Below are 21,647 nucleotides of genomic sequence, written 5' to 3' on the forward strand. Positions count from 1 at the left end.
ATGTGGCCTTAGATCCATTTTAGAGTATGTTTAGCTTTACTGAAGTCCCGTCACATACAAACAAACTAGTCCACCAAACCTTGTATACATGGCTGCTGAAATGCAGCTGGGGAGAGTTGCCTTTGTCTGAGTCTCTATACTTTACTCTGCATACCTGAAGTGCCTTCGACATTTGCTTTGATTTGTTTCACAGTTTCTGTCCTTATCACAGTCTGTGTGTGTGTATCTTTGTTTTTCTGCTTTTGTTGCCTCGCTGTCATGTTCTGATAAACTGTCCCTTCTCTTTGGTGCCCATGCTCTCTTCTTCTGCACTGCTCATCTTTTCCTTAATCCTTTCTCTAATCTCCCTTGTGTACCCTACTCCAACTCTTCCGTAACACCTCAATATTCCCAACCTTCCCCCCCTTCTCCCTAACCCAAAAAAGCGATGGCCAATAAGCTAGGCTCCGCACCCTCGCAGTACTTCCAGAGAGAGGCAGCCAATCCCAGGGCTCAGAGTCACAATCTCTCCTCTACTTCCACTGGCTGAGTGGCCCTACTGTTCTGGTAAATACAGTCTCTTTCATGTGTCTGCCTTCTTTTCAGTAATCTCGCTCGCTCTCTTTCTTTTTTTTGTTTGGCTGCCACCGGGCCTTTCTTCTTCTTCTCTGTCAGCACCGCTCCTTTGCTGCAAACACCACTTTATATAAGACCATTCCTGAATTGCATTTAATTATATCTATCTTCCCTCCCTGCACCCTGTCAACTAAAACAACATATTATTTATTAGCTGTTTCTTCATGTCTGTGTTTTGTTTGTTCCTCTTCACATTCAAGCCCTGTTCCCACAAGCATTCTTCAGATTTCACTTCACTAATCCTCTTTTTTTTCTCAGAGCAAGCCACTCCTAATATTCATTTGAGGGAATCAAAGGGGCAGCAGTTTGTTCATAAGAGCAAAGAATGTGATCTGAGAACAGGGGGTCATTAGATTTTTTTGTTTTGTTCCAGTCCTGTTTAGATTTCTGCAGCGAGAGATGTAGCGTCTGTAAGTGAGGGTTTTGTGCTGTGGGTTTGTTTGACTTTTGTGTGCAAAAGTCTTTTTAAATTAGCATGGATTTGAGTGTTTTACTGTGCTGTGTGTTATACTTTTGGTAAGTATGATTTAGCTTAAGCAGCATTACGCAAACTGTTTCTTTTTTAATTTATTATATTTCTTCAAATTTCCAGTAGAGAAGTGTCATTAGCAGCAACTATGTGCCCTATGTACTAGAGATGGACCGATCCGATATCACGTATCGGTATCGGTCCGATACTGACGTAAATTACTGGATCGGATATCGGAGAGAAATAAAAAATGTAATCCGATCCATTGAATATTAAAAAAGCACCTCACAAAACTTGCGACACGGTGTAACTCTGCTCATAACCGTAGCACGTTGCAGCAGTGTGCTCACATGATGGAGCGGCTGTGTGTATTTGTAGCTTGCTACCAAACCAGCATTTCATCTCCGAGGAAGTGATCCCAGAGAGAAGTAAAGCAAGTGTGTAAGTTCATCTCTGAATGTTTGTAAAACATTCCCACGTTAAGCTTAACAACCGATATATGGAGCGACTGCGTCTTCTTGCTGCTACTTCAATCGTGAAACTGATTAATGATCAGCTGATCGGCTTTTCTGTCGTGACTCCGTCTCTCTTCTTTGTTTTTGGCCCACCTCGCGCCAGAAAGAGGAAACCAGCGGCTGAACAACAGCAGCACGTTTAACCTTGATAAGCTGTTGTTAGAATTTATTTAATATTACTTTCTACACCAGGATCTTTTTCTATGCAGCTGACGGCTGGTAACTGTGCAGGGGCGGATCTAGCAAAGTTTAGCCAGGGGGGCCGATAGGGCATGAACAGGGAAAAGGGGGCACAAAGACATACTTTTCTTTCTTATTCTCATTTAAAATGTCGAGCTTTTAATAAATAATTATCTGAATCTTACACCCAAAGTTTTAATCTTATGTAAAATATATAGAAGTCCATTACTGTATATAGTAACAGTTAAGTCTAATATACCCCAGTAAGCTATAGTACTTTTTCCTTTGGGAACCATCTGTGCAGTCTGCAATTCTGTTGAAGAAAGATGTTGAATCTATTTAATTATTCTTGAAAAGTAATTTATTTCTGTGCAATTTATTTTTCACACTGCATCAAATTAAAGTTGATTACGTCGATTAAGCATCATGAGGTGGGGGGTGGTTCCCTATTTTTTTTTTTTTTTTTTTGCTGGGAGTTTGCATCCCTATTAGTTAGGTTGCTTAATATTTCTGCTAAGTACTCTTTAAAATAGCAGAATAGGAAGGATTGAGTAGGTTTAAGTTTATTAGATTGATCAGTGTTGCTGAACTATGAAATATTTTGGGTGCAGTGTATTTTTTTACATACAGGTATAACAGAATAGCTTTAGTGTTGTTGTTTATTTAAACTTGAGTATGAACTTATACAAAATGCAGCAAGATATTAAAAAAACAGTTTTATAGATTAAAAAACACACTATATCGGATTCATATCGGTATCGGCAGATATCCAAATTTATGATATCAGTATCGGTATCGGACATAAAAAAGTGGTATCGTGCCATCTCTACTATGTACACAAAGCAAGGTCAGTGAAGATGGGTTTGTCACATTGAGCCAGGCATTTCCAGCACACATACACCTTCACTGAACCTAACAGGATGCACATCAAGCCCCTAGAAAACTTGTCAGTCGAGTGGTCAATGCAGAGAAAATGACTGGATGATTTGTAGGTTTGCAATCTAGTGAAATATTAATGTTTATCAACTAGTGATTGAAAGGTGTAACACAGATACTGTTCACTGTTTCGTGATGTTTTCTAGACTGATTGAGTAGTTGGTTAAGTTTAAGTCGTGTGATTAATCACACTGAAACAAACTGCTGCAGCGTTCATGAAAGTGTGTCCAGTGTTTCTGGACCCAACTGAATTTATTGTGTCGCTGGCATGGAGTGAAATTTACAATGTTTGAGTGTCCAAATCACATCCAAATGTTTGTTTGATTGTTTGTTTTTCACATCTTTCCCTCTCTCTCTCCCCTGTCTTCTTCTGTCTCTCTCTCAGCCCAAGGGAAGAGCAGGAGGCAGAGTGTGCTGTTTTAGTGCCGGCGATGAGATGAGGAGGACAGTGACACGTGGAGCTTGTCTGTCAGACATACATCCACTGACCCTGCCGCCTACACACTGAAGGAGTGACACACACGCACCCTGCCACATAAATACATACTGACAGGAAAAAAAAGACACACACAGACACACACACACTGCAAAATGACAACAAACCCACACAAAACTAAGGCTGAAGATTTCATTCTTAAAAATAAAGACTCAGCTCAAACCCAAACATAAAAAAGAGAAAAAAAAATGTGTGTGATGCTGGAAGAAAAGTCGGAGAGTATATGAATCTCCTTGCTGCTGCTACTACTGCTGCCCAGTATGGGGCAGTGTTCAGGATGTGAGCTGGTTTTAAAACAGACCTTGCTGTTTGAGGACGAAGGAGTCTCGAACGGACTTGAATGAAAAGAAAAGAAAGAGAAAGGTGGAACCCCGACTTTCTCTTTCATGGTTTTTTCTTTCAGACTATTGCTGTATATAAAGAGACTGAGCTGTAGAACTAGAAGCTTTTTCATGCCACACCTCAGCCTGAATCCAAACTCTAAATATTGCACCTCAACTCTAAACCCTCGCCTGATCTCTCAGCCCTTTATTACATAACCCTTAAATGCAACCAGTCTCTGCTTTTCTGTCATTGTCCGTCTTTCTCTTTTCTCTTAAAAACACACTCACATGCTGGCGCTCACTTGAAAGTGTGTAGATCTTTGGAGTTTACAGAGGTAGATTTTTGCACCTTATTGTTCATTAGAGGTCCGGGTGGCTGTCATTATGATACCTCATCAGTCACTGAAGCAGAGTAGGACGTTAAGTACACACCAGTGATGTTGAAATGAAGAAGACCCAAACAGATAAACCAAAAAACAACAAAAAAAAAGTTTCACCACCCATGGACAGATATATTGCACAAATCATTACTGCAGTTAAAAACACTCAGCAATCCACATACCAGTAGTAGACATAAATTATATTTGTCACGTTCTTATATGCTGTAAAGAACACTACGCTACAAGATGCTCCTGTTTCTATACACGAGGAAGATATCGTTGAAGGAAAGAGAGGTAAAAGTGTACAAATCCTAACCTGCTCCTCATTAGACACCTCCCTCCTCTTTTGCCTTGACTCAGAAGTTGTCCGGATTTGTTGTCTGATGTGCAGGTATTAATGTTGAGCTCTTCTACAAGATGTGATCAAAAAGTCCTGAGGACATGTCCATAAAAACCCAAAGCTGGCCAATCTCGCGTTGGACCGCTTTGAGCGCAGTGCAGAGGTGCACAGGAAGCTGTCTCACTGGAAGTCCAGTTCTGTTAGCCCCATACCTGTGCCTCCATGATTCATGCCGGATCTCCTTAAAGCGACGACCCTTCATCCATGGCGATCGTGCTGGTTAGCCAAGACGTGATGGTACACTGGTATGCACTGCAGTTCAGATGGATTCCCCATCAGGCTCCTCAGGACGTTACAGTAGAACATTACAATAGGAAACTCCCAGTCTCACTCCTTTGACACGCTGCCTTCAGAACACTCCTTGGTAAAAGCTGAAGACCCGGGTCTCATCATCAGGGTTGATCCTTCGCACAAAATCCGTGTCAGTTTGAAACAGAAGTTTATATTTTCTATTAGAAGTTTTTAGTCCATGGTGCAATCTCAGAGTGCACACTGTGTGGTCAGAACGAGACTTCAGTGGAGCGATCAAAAAATAAGAGCTGCGATGGAAGCTGATTGCACATACCATGACCTGTGTTGGTAGATTTTATTCTGGTAAGACGTTTGATTTTTATGCACAGGTTCTCAGAACATTTTGATCACACCTCGTATTTGCACCCAATTTTACCTCTTTAGATCATGAGTGGATCATCCAACATCCCCACTTTTTCCATCCCAACTCTATGTATTTTTTTTAAGTTGTATATATGATCATATGTGTTACTTGTCAGAAGCAAAGATAATTCCAGGATGCTGTTCTCAGTCTTTACAGTAGGTGACTGGCTGGGGACGTGTTGCACATTCCTTGAGCTCAGGACTTATTCCTTGTGTTGTTTTGTGGATGCTGTGTTAGGTACAGATGGTCTTGTATGTTTCATCCCTGATAGAAGTGGCCTGAAACCCTTTGCAAAGCTGGCTTAAATTGTATGCAAGGTACAATTTATCAGCATCAACCTGTCGATTTCTGTCACTCGTTCTCTGTTTATTTGACCCAGATGTTGATGTTAAGAGACTAACTTACCCATGTCTATTCTTGCCATCTCTCTAAGCATGTTTCTGTATTGAACACCAGTGGTTTTAATTGGTATATGAAATAGCTGCTGCTGAAGAAGGAATACCTCCTTTAAATTTTGCATGAGACATTATGACCTTATCGCGTGATCTCTACACCAAACACCACCTTACCATCTGGAGACCGTACACGAAGACAGAAGTGTGATGTGCAGGCAGCACTAGGACTAGATAGTTTGAATGACAAATCTGACTTATCCAATACGTGTATAATACAGCAGAAACTGTCATGTAGCCCGTCTAACTGGGCTGAATATTTAACAGGACTTGAAGCGCTCAGACACACTGTTGTTTCATGCTGTTATTATTACAGGCTGCCATAAAACAACAACAAAAAAAGAAAAATAGGACCAAAGTAAGTCCTCCAAGCACCAGGTGTTCAAGCACACAACTGTTTCACACACCCAAATATGCTGACATGTTAACATGTACTGTATCTGTGAGATGGCCTGTGACTTTAGTTTGGATTTTCCTGTACCTCGGGCACTGACAGGGTCGTTTCTGCATCTTTCTTAATTTTTTATAAAACTGATTCAGAAAATGATCAATGTCAGTAACTGTCAGAAGGACTACTTATTTTCCCAGAGTGTGACAGTATGTAGCATGTACATAGACAGTCCCCCACTCTGTATATACAAAAGTGTACAGGTTTGATACAGCTATTAACATTCTGGCTTTTTTTTGGGGGGGGGGTGCTTTTCTTCAGTCATAGCAATATTTCTGTAATCAATAAAGCCATGGTACTAGGATGGGTATGATTGCATTTGTGTTTATTTAGGAAGGCGTGAGAGACTGTGAATGATCAAACTGTGACATAACTTATCACAGGTTTAGTTGTTTTCTGTTTTACATGCTGGATCCAAAAGGCTGAAATGAAGTATCATGTTGCAAAATGAGTACAAGACACTGATTATTTTGATTGATTTTATTTTATGTTTTTCAATCAATGAAAGCCATAAAGGTTATATAGAAGGACAGACCTTAAGAAGCAAAGAGGATGTGTATACCTAATAAAAAATTAAAAATCATGTAATTACTTTTTTCTTGTCTTAAATCTTTTGAATATACGTTACTATCAAGTGTTCTTTACTATTACTTTCACAGGGTTTTAGCAGTTTGCTGTATAACATAAATTTCTAGTTTAGCTTTTGCCTGTATTTCTTCATTGTGAAAATTAAGGTCCACTTTGTTAGCTACACCTATTTAACTGTTAGTTAATGCAGCTATCTAATCAGCCAATCACATAGCGGCGGCTCAATGCAATTATTCATGTAGACATGATCAAGACGACCTGTTGAAGCTAAACCGAGCATGAGAATGGGGGAAGAATGATTTAAGTGACTCTGATTGTAGCATGAAGCACCAGATGGGCTAGTCAGAGTAATTCACAAGCTGCTGATATTTGTGTACATAACCATCTCTAGGGTCGACAGAGAGTGGTCCAAAAAAAGAGAGTGAGCAGCAGTTCTCTGGGAGAAAATACCTTGTTGATTCCAGATGTAGGAGGAGAATGGACAGGTCGCTTCAAACTGGCAACAGTAACCTAAACGACTGATTGTTCTGCCAGCTAAGAACAAGCAACAGTAACTCAGATACCAAGGCATGCTGAAGAGCGTCTCTGAATGCACAAAACACATTGAACGTTGAAGCAGATTGGCTACAGCAGCGGAAAACCACACCAGGTGCTACAGTTTGCACATGTTCACCAAAATTGACTGGAAAAACTTTGTCTGGTTTGATGTGTCTCGATTTCGTCTGCAGCATTCAGGTGTCAGGGTCAGAAACAACATGCAAACCTTGAGTCATCCTGCCTTGTATCAACAGCTGATGTGCATAGTGGCAGTGTAACTGCGTGGGGGATATTTTCTTGGCACATCTGAGTGTATTCATCTTCTGATGACTGCTCACACCATGTCACAAAGCTCAGATCATATCAAACTGGTTTCTTGATCATGACAAGTTGACTGTACTCAGACGGTTTCAATCTAACAGAGAAACTTTAAGATGAGGTCTAATGGGAAATTCGCATTATGCTGTCAAATCTGCATTAACTGTGTGATATTATCACGTCAATGTGGACCAAAATCTCTGAGAAATGTTTCCTCTATGTTGAATCTATGCCACAAAAAAATCAAACCACATCTGAAAGCAAAAGAGGCGTATCCAAAAAGTGTGCCAGTGTTTCAGCCAGGAGAGATAATTCAGGTCCTGACTGACAGACTGAGGTAAACAGAGGCTATTTTGCTCACATATGTGAGGTTTTATCTTTTTATCTTTTAAATAATGTCTGTAAACAAACTGTGAGTTGTGCGATCTCTATTCTAATCTCTATTCTTGATTAATGTAACTGTATTTTTATTCTTTAAAAGAGATAAAAAGCAATGACAGCATCTACAATATCAATGACAGAGGACAAGAAAGATGTTGTGCTGTTGTCTGAATACATTAAAGGTTATGACAACAGGAAAGAAGCCTGCCTGAACAGGGAAATCTTTTTTTTATTATTATTATTACTGCTTTTATTACTGTTACTTTTTATGCCTTAATACATAAGATTTGTGCAACCTTCTTGCTCATTGCATCATTTTTGCTCTCTGATATTTTGTTTACATTTGTGAAAACCATCTTGCACTTCATTGCAGAGGTTGATAATGAGAACAGTGAGACTATAATAATTTCTACACATTTCTATTCCAAAGATTTTTTAGGCACAATTTTCTTGGGGGTCTTGATGAAAAACGGAACTGTGGTCTCGTTCTCAGATGTTTGCGGCTCAGAGGACCAGGGGTCCCATCCACACAGAACCGCAGCAACAGTGTAGCCTCGAAACTGGAAACACACGATCATGGTTGGTCATGAACATACAGCATGAGCCTGAATTCCTCTTTTTCTTTGTTTGTATGTGTGAATTTAAGTGTACTTCAAACCAGCTTACCTGTCTGTTCATGAAAATGTATATGATGGGGTTGTAGACAGTGCTGCTTTTTGCAAAGTACACAGGAATGGTAGCGATGACAGGGTCAACATATAGACTGGAGTCTATCATGACAGCAAGTGCAAGCGCAGCATATGGCAGCCAGGTGACTAGGAAGGCCAGCACCATCACTACTATCATGCGTGCCACCTGCACCTCTACATGACTTGTGCTTCCTGTTTCAGATACCTGCAGCTTGGTCACCTAGGAGAAAAATTCAAGCGCAGAGGACTCCTTTATGTTTTCAGTACAATCAACAAAAATATATGGTGTGCGCAGCCTTTGTTGCTCACCTGGCGGAGAGTCCATAAAAGCCGCGAGTAAGAAACCATGACGACAGAAAAGGGCAAGGCAAAGCAAAGGAAGAAGAATATTATCATGTAGGACATGTCCCCAACATCACGGCTATGCCATTTAGGAGCACAGGAGGTTTTGACACCCTCCAACTCAAAAGTTCCCCACCCGAACAGAGGTGGAGTGCTCCACACAAATGACCACACCCAGGACAGTACCACTCCAGCAACTGCATGCCTAAGGACAACAGAGATGGTGTCTGACATGCTTGGTACAGCAAAGAACATTCCCAAGTGAGATCTTGATGGTCACTGCTGTACCTGGTCTGGAAGAGGACCGCACCCATGGGATAACACACCACTACGTAGCGTTCAACAGAAATGACTGCTACTGTGCACAGACTTGCTATACCTGCAAGAAAAGACAGAATAATTTATGACTTTTGCTTTCTAAGTGTTGCATTTGTGCGCACTATTGAGACACCTGTCCTATACCTGAGTGCTACATTTCAAGGAAGAAATGCTAATCTTAATTCAATGACAATAACTATAGTTTTAAATTTTAGTTTCCACATTAGATTTTACATAAATACATGAAATACAGTACATAATGTAACTAAAAACAAAAGCTTCCCTTCAAAATATCTTAAATAATTCATTTTAAGTAACTTTTTTTAAGCTCAAAAAGTTCAAAAGCAGTCATGAGAAAATGAAAGTTTCCACAGACTGTGTGCATTTGAAATACTAAGCAAGGTCTGGACTTTGACCAGGTCACTACAGCACCTCGACTCGTTTCTTTTTCAGCCATTCTGTTGTAGATTTGCTGCTGTGCTTGGGATCATTTAACTGTGGCATGACCACATTGTGGCCAAGCTTTAGCTGTCAGACTGGCGTTTGTCTCAACAATGCTTTGGTATACAGCTGCAAAACAAACACAAATCATCACCTCTTCACCACTGTGATTAACAGCTGGTATGAAGTGTTTGTGCCGATATGCTGTATTTGGTTTTCACCACTGTGCAATATATATGCAGACATGTCAAATATAGTCTTATCTGTCCAAAGGACACTGTTCCAGAAGTCTTGTGTTTTTGTGATTGTTTATTCAGATGCAGTTTTGCAAATCTTACATAAAATAACAAAATTCCCTTCAGGTGGTTTTACTTGAGGTACTTTTACTTGTACTAGAATACATTAAGGTATTTCTTCTTTTATTTATGTGAGGAAAAAGAAAAAGTAAACTCACCGAAAAAGGAAACAGCAAAGGCTTCTAACACACAGCCCACACGTCCTAGGTTGAAGTATCCCATGGCGCTGGTTACTGTGGTGGGCAGGCCTCCAAACACAGCACAGCCCAGGTCACAAACAGCTAGGTTAACCAGGGCATAGCTGAGTGGCTGCCTCAGCTGTCTGTGCTTCACCATCACCACAATCACCACGACATTGAGGATGATCCCTGCCGCAGAGAACACACCCATGATAACGGCCAGAATTGTGTAACCAGTCCGAGACAAGAGCTCCGTGTTGGCTGAGCTGTTAGATGATGAAGAGTTTCTGTGGAAGGCAGCACTCTCCATTTTGCTCTGTGAAGATCAGGAGAAGAATCTGGTCACAGTGTGAAAAACCTCAGTGATGCCTGGTAAAAAACAAACAAAAAAGTGTCAGATCCAACACATCTAACTCTAAAATGGCCACATTGTCAGCAAGGCAAAGAAAGAGCAGGTTCAGGTATGTGTTTAGTATTTTTTTAATCATTTGATAAATAATGTAGCAATAAGAACAACTACAAAACTGTTCAACAGATACTGCGTGCTTGATATTCTGAGAGGGAAGCGAGGCCCTCTAAATAAGCCCAGTAAGAGGAGAGGAGGCCGCAGATGATTTGCAATTCTCAGAAAACAAAATCCGCCGAGCCGGATTGTGGAGAGAATAATTCTGTCTGATAGCCTCTAAGACTGCACTTTCCATGATTGCTCAATTTACAGCTGCTCGTGAGTAATGATGCAAAACGTTCATACAGGATCGACCGATATGTCTACAGAATTCCCGCTGGTTTGTCACACATTTTGTAGCCAATAATGGAATAAACTGGTAATTTATGGATACCTATCTTTGCCTTTTTATGTTCTCTTGTTAAAAACTAATGAGATGTTAGCCTGATTGAGTTACTTAATGACACAAAGAGTGGCTTATTTGAGAATGAGCTCAGTGTCAGTGTCTCTGTTTATAATCATCCTTAATACCTACACAACTCCGAATGAATGAATGAATGAATCCATAAAGCTAAAAAAGAAAAGGTGCAATAACAGAAAAAAATTACATTGTGATTTGTTGAATGAAATTCACCTTGAAGATACATTTTCTGCCCAACAGATCTATGGATCCATTTAGAGAAAAGCACTTTACTAATCACTAATATATTGCTCCCCAAAACTATATGTGATTACATTTGCAATTTCTTGGTATGCTGAAAAACCTCAATGAATAATTCATCCTTTTTAAGAGTTAAGACACTAACTAACATTGGCTGTAACCTCATCAAAAGACAGTTTCCTGCACTGATCTGTTAAAGGCCATCAATAAGAACTTTTGGGTTATTGACCTTTTGCCATAAATGAATACTCCTGTACTGTTAATGCAAAGAGATCTCAACATGTAATTCTCCAACCAATGCCAATTCATTATTTCCATTGTCTGAGACCGAACTCTATCCTCCAAGATGATAATGCTCGGCCTCACAGAATGAGGTTTATCAGAGACTATCTTCAGAATTCAAGAGTGGGCATGATAGAATAGTGTGCCTGCAGTCCTGACATCAACCCCATTGAACACTTCTGGTGTCAGCTTGGGTGTGCTGTTCGTGCCAGAGTCACCAACACTGACACATTGGCTGACTTGCAACAAATGCTGCTTAAAGAATGGGATACCATCCCACAGCAGTACGTGACCAAGCTGGTGACCAGCATGAGGAGGAGGTATGGTTCTCAGATGGTTCTTCCACATGCTACCAAATGAATAAACCATTAAATTGCTAATATGCCTCTGCTCTGCTGCTTCAAAAACTCAATCCCATACACTGCACCAAACAAGATTCAATAGCAGAATATTTTCTTTGGCATTGGGAGAGAAGTTTTTCATGGGCACAGCCCACACAGTCAACTCTGCTGCTCAGCCCACAAATGCATTTTCCTTAAAAATTTAGCACCACTAAGGGGGAAATAAACAGGGTTTCCAACCATATAAGATTTATTGCCAAAAAGTGTGTAATCGACCAATCACACCCAGATGATTGTGCAGAGAAATTAATTCTCCTCCGCATCGCTAGAGGGGGCTAAAGCGCAGCTGTGGCTCTGCTTTTTACCCGGGTCACCGGCAGTAAACGGCACAGCAAACATGGCTACCTCCGTGAGGAAAGCAGCTCACGATATCGAAGCGCGAAAACGGACCGAAGACGTGATTCTGTCGGAGGGGATCGACTTCGGCTCCTTGCTGCTGTCTCAGCCCGTGTTGGACGGACTGTCCGCCGCGGGATTTCAGAAGCCGTCTCCGATCCAGCTCAAGGCGATCCCGCTCGGCCGCTGCGGACTCGGTGGGTGCAAAACAAAACTGCGGGAGGGTCCACATGTGTGTGTGCTGGGGGCAGGAATATCAAAGTTTTCAGTGTATAAAACTTATAATTGATTTTATAAAAAGAGCAACAAAATACCTGATGTATGCACGTGAAATAAAACCACTAACTTACATTAGTGCATTTACATACATCAGGGATCAGAATCTGTCTGTTAACCATCAGTTATAATTTGCATGTCTGCTCAGATACATGATTGGCACTACAGTTAAACATTTTTTTATTTTTATTTTTTTTTTTACAACTTTTTAAAGTATTTTCATTTTAATTTTTTGTTGCAAAGCATATTGGTCGTAAATATTTAGACGCACATGATTAATGTGATGTGACATATTATGCCTCATAAATCCATCTATCCATTCATTATCGTCCGCTTATCCAATGCATCTCCTCATAAATATGAAATGAAAAATTATTGTTATCATTATTATTACTGCAATCAAAAAACACACTTATGGGCAAATTTATGCAGATTATTAATCTAGGACATAAAACTTGGCTGTGGCTAATCAGGTAGCGCATCTACTAACTGGGAGGTTGGCGGTTCGATTCCCAGCTCCTCCAGGCTACATGTGAAGTGTCTTTGGGTGAAACGCTGAACCCAGACTTGCTTCACGCTTGACTGGTAAATCCAAATCTTTGCTTCTGGGCTCAGCTAACTCTTCATCTCACTGGTCCAGTAAAGTCGGCACGTTACTTCGATACAGCACCAATCTGCCTGCCTATTTCTGTTTTATCCAGACACGAACACCTTTGTCGGGAGGTAATATTATCTGGACATAGAAGCACATGAGAGCTAAAAGATAAAAGGTAGTTTATCTAATTTGACTTCCTCCCACGAGCTACCAGCAGCATCTCTGTACAAGGTGTTCCTCAGAAAGACTTTAGCTTTCCTTCATGTAGGACAACTCATAACTGTCCCTGAGGTGAATTAATAAAATACTTCCCTGACTTTTTGGCCACTAGTGCAAAACTGAGGTTTGGACTTATTAACAGAACATAATGTAAAAAGGTTATTACACTTGATATCATGGCAGTAGAGACAAACCATCGCGTATCTGATCTAAAAATCTGTTGGTACAATAGCTGGGTGTGTTAGAGTTAGGTCTGTTAGTATTTGGACACTGATGCTTTTTTTTGTGAATTTTAAATCAAATTGTCAAAATGTATTTGAAGGGAAAACGTTCAGCTTTAATTCAGAGGTTTGACAAAAGGATGAGCAGTAAGACCCCAGACCCTAAACAGTTGGTTTAGGAAGAATTCCCACTTTCTTTGCCCTCTGAAACTCTCAGGTTGCTTCTGCTGTATGCTCTGAGTCATTTTCCGTTTGCATTGTGATGCAGTGCTCCATCAGTTTTGCAGCACTTGGAGGAATCTGAATTCCCCTTTACACTTCAAGGTACACCCTGCTCCTGCTACCAGCATTCACATCGTCAATAAACACTCGAGGTCCAGATTCACAGGCAGCCATGCATCCCTGCGATTTCACAGTCATAGTTTGTAACATTAACTCCGCCCTCTTTGACAGATGGCGCCTCTGATTCTCGAACACTTAACGCAATACTTCTGTTGAACCCCTTGAATCAAGCTGAAAGTCACATCTTCATGAAATCCACTGTGAGGTGTACACAGGGAAAAAGAATAAAAACTTTGTGTCCGAATATTTATCGACCTAACTGCAGAGGTCTGCTATATTATTAGTTTAGAAAAGGGCTTAATATGGCCCCGCGACTTCAGCTGTACTCCAAATATTTTTTTTTACTCTGAATAATTCAATCATGCATTACATTTTAATGTAGTTCCTTATAAAAATTCTTCATACAATATCAAATTACACGTTTTCAGCTTCTATCTATTTCAGTAATATGTATTTCATCTGTGTAATATTCTGGATATTTATAACTGAACTATATTAGAGAGTTTCTTCTATTTTGTGAACTTTTAGTTCGCTCTGTAACCGTTGTTATTGTCTTGGAGCAACTGTAACCACACAATTCTTTAGGGAATAATAAAGGATTCTGATTATGATATCTGATGAGTCCAAATCTAGTTGAATTACGAAACAGTAGAGCAGCTTAGATTGGGTTAAAAATGCTCATCGGATGGACTCCTTTTTAATCCTCATAGCTTTCATGGTATTGGAAATAGTGGCAAAACATTATTACTATTTTTAGTAATATTGCTTTTGTTTTGTTCAATAATCACAGAAATTTATTGTTAGAAAAATCAAGTTTCCATCTACTGTAGCTGTACTACACTCAGACTGTACACTGACTTTTGTTGTGAACTTGCCTCAAAGCCGTGGTCAAATGAGAACAAATCTTTTAGTTTTAAAGGATATTTAAAAGTATTTTATTTTGAAAAGCTCGAAACAACTACATTAGTTGAAAAGTGGTCATTTTTTTAAATCGTTTGCAGAGAAAACAGTTTAAGTACTTTAGTCCTTCTTTTGACTATCATAGACACCACAACTGTTCATCATGATGCTAAATCACTCTTGGGGATCAAAAGCGTTTATTGCTTTTAAACATTTTACAGCCTTTACGAGGTACAAATTCAGAATAGTTGCTTTCCACTTGGAGGTTGCCCGTGTGTTGAAAAAGCTCTCGGCTGCAGCGGTGATGCAGAATGTGCTTAATTTCATTGTACTTGATGTAAACACTTGTTCATTTAAACCATGGTAGGAGACAATTGATTTGATGCTGAGGATTAGGCAGCAGTACTTCACCCAGTCATGGTAATTAACTGCTGACGCCAAAACTGTCATTTGCCAGCCCTGTTGTGCATCGCTCACTGAGTCTCTTCTTTTAGATTTGATTGTGCAGGCCAAGTCTGGGACAGGAAAGACATGCGTGTTCTGCACCATCGCCCTGGACTCTCTGGTCCTGGAGAATCCTTCAACCCAGGTCAGTGTAATATTTGATTATGAGGATATGACCTACGTTTGCTCTCGGACGGTTAAAGTGAAACATCATCAGAAGAGGGAAAGGGGAAGTTTTATTATTTAATCATTTCATGACCAGCAGATGGCCTTCTGCTGAATTTAAGCTGCTTAGTGTCAAATGCATGAATGAAAGGGAAGAATGATTGATAAAGACGAGGTACACCTGGTCTTGTAGAACAAATGTAATCTTATTAGCTCTGGGGTCTTACTGTTCATCCTTAATCTTCTCCCAATCGAGTATAAGCCTTTTTGTTTTTTTCATTTTGGACACTTTTCCCTCCTGCAGGTTCTTGTGCTGGCTCCGACACGTGAGATAGCAGTGCAGATCCACTCGGTGGTCATGGCCATAGGCTGTGCCATGGAGGGCCTGGAGTGCCATGTTTTCATTGGCGGCAGGCCTGTGAGTCAGGACAAAATCCACCTGAAGAAGTGTCATGTAGCCGTGGGCTCACCTGGTAGGAACCCGGGATAGTAGTCGGCAGTGCCACGTCACGTAATTGCCACGCCGCTGTTGTTTTTGTTCGGTAACAGTGTTCCGGTTGTGTGCTCAGGTCGCATCAAGCAGCTTATCGAGTTGGGCATGTTGTCAACGGCCAGCATCAGACTGTTTGTTCTGGACGAGGCAGACAAGCTGCTGGAGGAGGGCAGCTTCCAGGAACAGATAAAGTATGAGGATACAATTTCTGTGATTATACTCCTATTAAATGAGCAGCAGGCCGCTGTAGTGAGCAAGCAGTACATTTAGACTGAAGCCGTTTATATATCGTCTCGTAACCACATTTACAAACCAACATAACCCAAAGTTCACCCGTCATCCTGGTCCTCTTTAGCTGGATCTTCTCCTCGCTGCCTGTGAACAAACAGATGCTCGCACTCTCCGCCACCTACCCAGAATCCCTTGCTCAGCACCTCACCCGCTACATGAGAGAGCCCACCTTTGTACGGCTAAATCCAAGTGATATGGGCCTGAAAGGTAAGACCCACTTTAATAGATGGAAAAGAGAAAGATTCCTGAGTTTTGGCCTCTCTTGACATTTTTTAATGTATTTAAATTGCAGTCATAGCAACAGAGACTCTGCATAATAAGACTACATGGATAACCAAGTCTGAAAACTGACATGTTTGATGGGATTATTTCCTGACAGAAAATTCTTGGGGGATGTGATATGATTGACAGTAATAAGGCTAAGTTAAAAACACTCTTCTCTTCCACAGGATCCTATTTTAAGCTCTGTGCTTATTTTGAGTGAATGTCAGAAAATGGATTTATCTGTAGCTCAGAACACGAGCCTTTTAATTCACACACATCACTGACAGAGCACGTCCTGCTCGAAGGACCAAAGTTGTTAGGTCAGGTTGAATTAATGACAGCACGTATGTCGTCCTTGTGTCGCCCCCTGTCAGGTCTGAAGCAGTATTACAAGCTGGTTCAGTCCCATCCGTTACCTCACAAGGTTTTTGAGGAGAAGGTGCAGCACTTGCTAGAGCTGTTTAGTAAAATCCCCTTCAACCAAGCGCTGGTGTTTTCAAACCTACACACACGGTATGTGATTGCATTTAATGCCAGGAAAAAGTATATTTTTTTATACTTGTTTTATATAGAGTGCATTAGATCTGGGGATTAATTATATTTAAAAAAGCTTTCCTAAATGCTAATGCGATGAATTGCTACCACAGGGCTCAGCACCTGGCAGACATCCTGTCCTCCAAAGGTCTGCCTGCTGTTTGCATCTCTGGTAAGACTGCTTTATGTAATGTATAGTAATGTTAGGATGAGTCAATAAAAATGGTAATACTGTGAAAAATCAGGTAATTGATTTGAGGCATTTCTGTACTGGTATACCAGCTGCTTTTCAATTTTAGACATTGGAATTCATTCGTTTGTTTCTTGACTATCTTGTATGTGTGACTTTGTTTCTTTGGCCAGGTGGTTTATGATTTGCAGTGTTGCCTGGCAACGTTTCAGTGCACGTATTTAAAATGACCTTCATACAGTGTTGTGAATGTGTGTATTTTTAATGCTTCCATGCCAGCGACTTTCAGTTGACGTTATCAGATTTAATGAGGTGTCGTGTCTGGCCTCTGCAGGTGGTCTGAGTCAGGACCAGAGACTGGAGGCAATGTCAAAACTGAAGCAGTACCAGTGCAGGGTGCTCATCTCCACTGACCTGGTGAGATGCAAAAACCTTCCATCTGTCCACACGTCTACGTGAATTTTTCGAAATCATTTTTCTGTTGGCCTAATAACGTTATGAGTAATCTTTGTGTTTCACTATTTCAGACTTCAAGAGGTATAGATGCAGAGAAGGTCAACTTGGTGATAAACCTGGATGTGCCGCAGGATTGGGAAACTTACATGCACAGAATTGGTCGAGCTGGACGTTTTGGTTAGTGTGCAGCGCTGCTTTAGAGGCAGCGAGAGCAAGCACTGTTTGACATTCAGCATTTTCACCTTGTCACATCACCAAGTCAGGCAGCACAGGTGGCTAATGGCACCGCAGCAGGAAAATATGTTTGAAGAGAAATTGCATCTTTTTTTTTATTTTTTTGTAGAATTGATTCTCCCTCCATCTCACATTTTGGAAGAAACACTATTCTATAGATGTGCAATTAGCTTGATGCGAAACCCAGACTAGAATAGCTCCGGGAAAAATATTACTTAGTTTACAAATTGATGAAAAGGTTGGCTATGCTGCTTTCAATTTGAGTGGCCATTCACCGGCACATTGTCAACATTGTCCTAAAATAAAATAAAAAAATGTTGCAGTAGCTTTTTCTTCTGGTGGCATATGTCTTTGACCTAGACTGATGTTTTTTTTCCAAACTCCATTATAAATAATTTAGCAAATTCTTTTCTCTCTGAATCAATAGCATTTTTGACCCAACCACCAAAGGCAGAACGTTCCCAGTCATTTGCATTTAATTGCATTTAACTTTTTTCCCCCAGAATTGAGGTTATTCAATCTTAGCTTCTGCACGCTCTCTCTAAGTGCACGTGTGTTTGTGTGCAGCTGCCATCCCATTATACGCGACTCTTGCATTCATCTTTATCCCTTCCTGTTATTTAAGTGGGTCCTCATCCAGATTACATTTTGCTTGTAGGGACTCAGGGACTGGCTGTGACCTACTGTTGCCATGGCGAGGAGGAGAACAAGATGATGGCCATCGCTCAGAAGTGTGGCCTTAGTTTGTCTGTGCTGCCATGTGAGTCCCTGTTCACGTCTCTGTGGGGCTTTTACATGCAGCACGCACAACTTTTCTCTTCATGTCTACTTTTGATTCAATATTAATCGGTAAAAGTCATTCCGGTCTCATCTGTCTGCTGTCATTTTAGCCACGATAGAGCCCAGGTTGATGGATGAGCCGTGCGACTGGGATGTCTGCACTGAAGCGTCCACTCCAGACCCGGTATCCCGGCTGTTTCCCAGAGCAGAGAAGAAAAGACGTGCAAAGCCTGACGTCTCTGTGTCTGATCGCATTGAGGATCGAGCTGTGGAGCCCGGCAGTCAAAGAAAGCCAGAGAAGAAGCATCCAACGCCCAGGCGAGAGGCGGTCTGTGAAGAGGATGCTAGAAAGATATCTTCCACAGAGGACACTCTGCCTGCTCAGGTGACACAGACTCGAAAAGAGCTCCAAGACAGTCTGCCGAAGATCCCTCCTCTCAGCTCATTTAAGAACTGCAGGTCAAAGTTTGTGACCTTTGAAGAGGCCGAGCGGGACTTCCAGGACTTCATCACTACAGGTCCGGGGAGATCGGTGGAGATCATCAGAGATTTCAGAGGCAGAGAGGATGGTGAACCCAGCGATCAGAATGGGCATAAGGAGTATCTTACACTTGATGATGATGGAGCGCAAATATTTACACGAAATGTCGAATGGCTTAAATCTAACTTTTCACCTCCAAGGTCCGTCTCTGGTTCTTCCAGTTCTGAATCTGACATGGAAGATGATGCGACACTGGAAAGTTCAAATGAGACCACAGGAGCTGAGAACAGAGCTGTCACTAAGCCTCAGATTGCAATGACACATCCACCTTCTCCACCCACACAACAAGCAAGCCCCACCAAACCCAAGGCTTGTACTCCTCCTCCACTCAGAAACTCTGACCAGACACTGTGTACAACACGTGGGAGAGCTGTGCCTCCTCGCGATAGCCGGGAATCTGCATTGAGCATTAAATCAAGCAGGCGAACCAATCAGACAGCTCCGGCCCCAGCACGCCGAGAAGAATCAAAAAAGATGAAAAAAGAGACTGAAAAACAGAAAGAAAAGATGAAAAGGGACCGGAAGAGGGAGAAGAAAGAAGACGGAGATTGCACTGACAAAGAGGACGAGTGGTGTGCTGAAACTTACTGGAGAGCCTGCTACAGCGCCTGGAATGATTACTACGCCTCCATGTCCCCGTTTCAAGAGCAAGGCTACCAAAGCTACTATAATGTAGCCTACAACTGGATGGCAGCTTATCGTATGAATGCCGTCTACATGGAAGAACTGATGAAGAAATGAGTTGTGGATGCTGTGAACAGGCTTTTTTTTTTTTTTTAAATCATCCTGTTTTCCAAAAATAAAGTGTCTTTACTACTTGCCTACTTGCCTCTATTACTTGCCACTCGATTCATATTTGCACTTTGGCTAGTATACGTTGCACTATTTTCTTTCCCATAACATGTTGGTGTCATAAATACTTTTCTAATACATTACACATATTTTGTTTTTTCCCAGTCAAGTTGTGATGTAAAAAATAAATCTTCAAGTGCAGTACTGTGTTGGCCTCTGTGCCTTCTCTCCTGACGGTATGCCCTCTTGGACTTACTGCAGTATTCTGCTCTAAAATGGATTTGAAGAGGATTACCTGGTAGTTCTTGACTACATTAAAAACCATTTCAAAGATGATCTTTAGTCCCTGGAGTAAAAGCATGTTAGACCCACCCAGGTCCCAATCATCTTTAACTGTAATCATCTTAATCTAGCATGTGTGTTCTTCATAGTGGAAGATGATTTAATCTTCCAAACGCTGTCGGAGTGAGTAAGTGTGCATGTGCAGCTGCTTTATTCTGTTTATTTAAACGGGTCCTCATGACGATTACATTTTGTTTGTCGGCACCACTGCTGGCTGTAATTACTGTTGCCACGGTGCCTGGTTTGTGTGACTTGTAGAGAGTCTTGAGCCATCCCTCATTTCTTTACATCTTGCTAGAAAAACTGGAAATATGTGCAGTGGTGGATGGAAATATAAATGCAAATGCAGCATGTAAGGCATAAAACACATTTTGAAGCTGGAAAGTTAATATTTGGTGTGACCACCTTTATTTTTCAACACAGAATGAACTCTCTTAAGCAAGCCTTCTTGTAATTTCTTTGAGTACTCTTCAGGAAAAGTTCTCCAGGCTTCTTGAAGGACATTCAAAACTCTTCTTTGGTTGCTGGCTGTCCTTCGCTTTGTTCTCTGTTAAGATAATCCCACACCAGGTCAGTAATGTTGAGGTCCGGGCTGTGAGGAGGCCAATCCATGACTGATGGTGTTCCACTGTGTGTGTGTGGTTCTTGTGTAACCTGTCATACCTTTGCTTTCTCATTTTCCTTCTTGGCTCTTTGGTGTGAAATAGTAGCTTGAAAATCTAATTTTTTATGGGCATTTAATTATTAAACTCTGGCATAGTGAGTCTTTTGTCCAGTCACCCTCTGCTCTTGGCTACGTCCACGCTAGCCCGGATAGATTTGAAAATGTTGTTTTCGTCTGAATACGCTCCGCGTCCACACCATCGTTTTCAGTTGTTTTCACAGAGTTGTGCATCCACATTGAAATAGCCAAAAACGCTTACGTTCCAGTACTACGCATGCGTGAAGCGCAATACGATTCGACCTGCCTCATTTATTTCTGCCGTTCATTTACTTTCTGGCTCGTTGAAACGTCGCGGCAAAAGGAAAGCACCGGGTTTTTTAAATGGACTAATAATGAGGTGGAGTTGTTGCTGCGGGTAACACAAAAGTACAAAGGTGCAAAAGTGAGTTAAAGATTATGAAGAAAAGCTCTCTGAAGCATGTACAGACTGATAGGGCTGTCAGAATTGAGAGCAAACAAAACAACTGCTGTATAACGCCCTCCGCTGTCTTAGTTTAATTGGTCACTTGACTGCATCACATGACTAAAATGTGTCATCGTTTTGAAAAAGTCTAAATTTTCGCTGTCCACACTGCGACGCGAAAGCACCGTTTTCAAATGTGTGCGTTTTCCTTGAGCGAAAACGCCGTCTCAGTGTGGTCGGGAGGCCAAAACGGAGAGAAAACACATTAGTGTGGATGTAGCCCTTGTCTCTTTCCACTCACCCACAACCGGTTGCAGCAGATTGCTGCCTTTTCCTGGGCCTGGTTCTACTGGAGGTT

The 21,647-nt window shown here is 41.2% G+C and overlaps 3 protein-coding genes across 8 annotated transcripts in view; 2 read left to right on the forward strand and 1 right to left on the reverse strand.

Moving 5' to 3' along the window:
- LOC146363664 (cyclin-dependent kinase 17-like) overlaps nucleotides 1-6,452 on the forward strand; it is a 40,968-nt gene extending 34,516 nt beyond the window's left edge. For 4 of the 6 annotated variants that reach the window (XM_084917200.1, XM_084917199.1, XM_084917204.1 and 1 more), the window contains 2 exons: nucleotides 426-546; nucleotides 3,101-6,452. In XM_084917200.1, the coding sequence (XP_084773326.1) occupies nucleotides 426-529 (104 nt within the window). In that variant the 3' untranslated portion in view covers nucleotides 530-546; nucleotides 3,101-6,452. The remainder of the gene's footprint in view (nucleotides 1-425; nucleotides 547-3,100) is intronic. The other 2 variants (XM_084917201.1, XM_084917205.1) reach the window with 1 other exon arrangement.
- A 1,659-nt stretch (nucleotides 6,453-8,111) lies between these two features.
- Nucleotides 8,112-10,268, reverse strand: parapinopsina (parapinopsin a). The gene is made up of 5 exons (XM_084917208.1): nucleotides 9,938-10,268; nucleotides 9,013-9,103; nucleotides 8,692-8,929; nucleotides 8,360-8,602; nucleotides 8,112-8,253 (listed from the first exon to the last, which is right to left on the reverse strand). Exons 1-5 carry the CDS (start codon nucleotides 10,266-10,268, stop codon nucleotides 8,113-8,115), a joined length of 1,044 nt encoding a protein of 347 aa, XP_084773334.1. The 3' UTR covers nucleotide 8,112.
- A 1,779-nt stretch (nucleotides 10,269-12,047) lies between these two features.
- On the forward strand, nucleotides 12,048-19,848 carry ddx20 (DEAD (Asp-Glu-Ala-Asp) box polypeptide 20). The gene is made up of 11 exons (XM_084917033.1): nucleotides 12,048-12,280; nucleotides 15,131-15,225; nucleotides 15,550-15,718; nucleotides 15,815-15,929; nucleotides 16,094-16,236; nucleotides 16,668-16,806; nucleotides 16,941-16,999; nucleotides 17,352-17,434; nucleotides 17,545-17,650; nucleotides 18,366-18,467; nucleotides 18,598-19,848. Exons 1-11 carry the CDS (start codon nucleotides 12,085-12,087, stop codon nucleotides 19,767-19,769), a joined length of 2,379 nt encoding a protein of 792 aa, XP_084773159.1. The 5' UTR covers nucleotides 12,048-12,084; the 3' UTR covers nucleotides 19,770-19,848.
- The last annotated feature ends 1,799 nt before the right edge of the window (nucleotides 19,849-21,647 follow it).

This window comes from Perissodus microlepis, chromosome 20 (genome assembly GCF_051167445.1).
Source record: "Perissodus microlepis isolate ML-2025 ecotype Zambia chromosome 20, ASM5116744v1, whole genome shotgun sequence".
NCBI lineage: Eukaryota > Metazoa > Chordata > Actinopteri > Cichliformes > Cichlidae > Perissodus > Perissodus microlepis.

Coding starts and splice junctions, on each gene's coding strand:
- parapinopsina (XM_084917208.1), bottom strand. CDS start 10,268: ATGGAGAGTGCTGCCTTCCACAGAAACTCTTCATCATCTAACAGCTCA. Junction 8,930..9,012: donor GCGGTCCTCTTCCAGACCAG/GTACAGCAGTGA, acceptor TGTTGTCCTTAG/GCATGCAGTTGCTGGAGTGG. Junction 8,603..8,691: donor TTTTATGGACTCTCCGCCAG/GTGAGCAACAAA, acceptor TTTTTCTCCTAG/GTGACCAAGCTGCAGGTATC.
- ddx20 (XM_084917033.1), top strand. CDS start 12,085: ATGGCTACCTCCGTGAGGAAAGCAGCTCACGATATCGAAGCGCGAAAA. Junction 16,237..16,667: donor AAGTGATATGGGCCTGAAAG/GTAAGACCCACT, acceptor GCCCCCTGTCAG/GTCTGAAGCAGTATTACAAG. Junction 17,651..18,365: donor TGGTCGAGCTGGACGTTTTG/GTTAGTGTGCAG, acceptor TTTTGCTTGTAG/GGACTCAGGGACTGGCTGTG.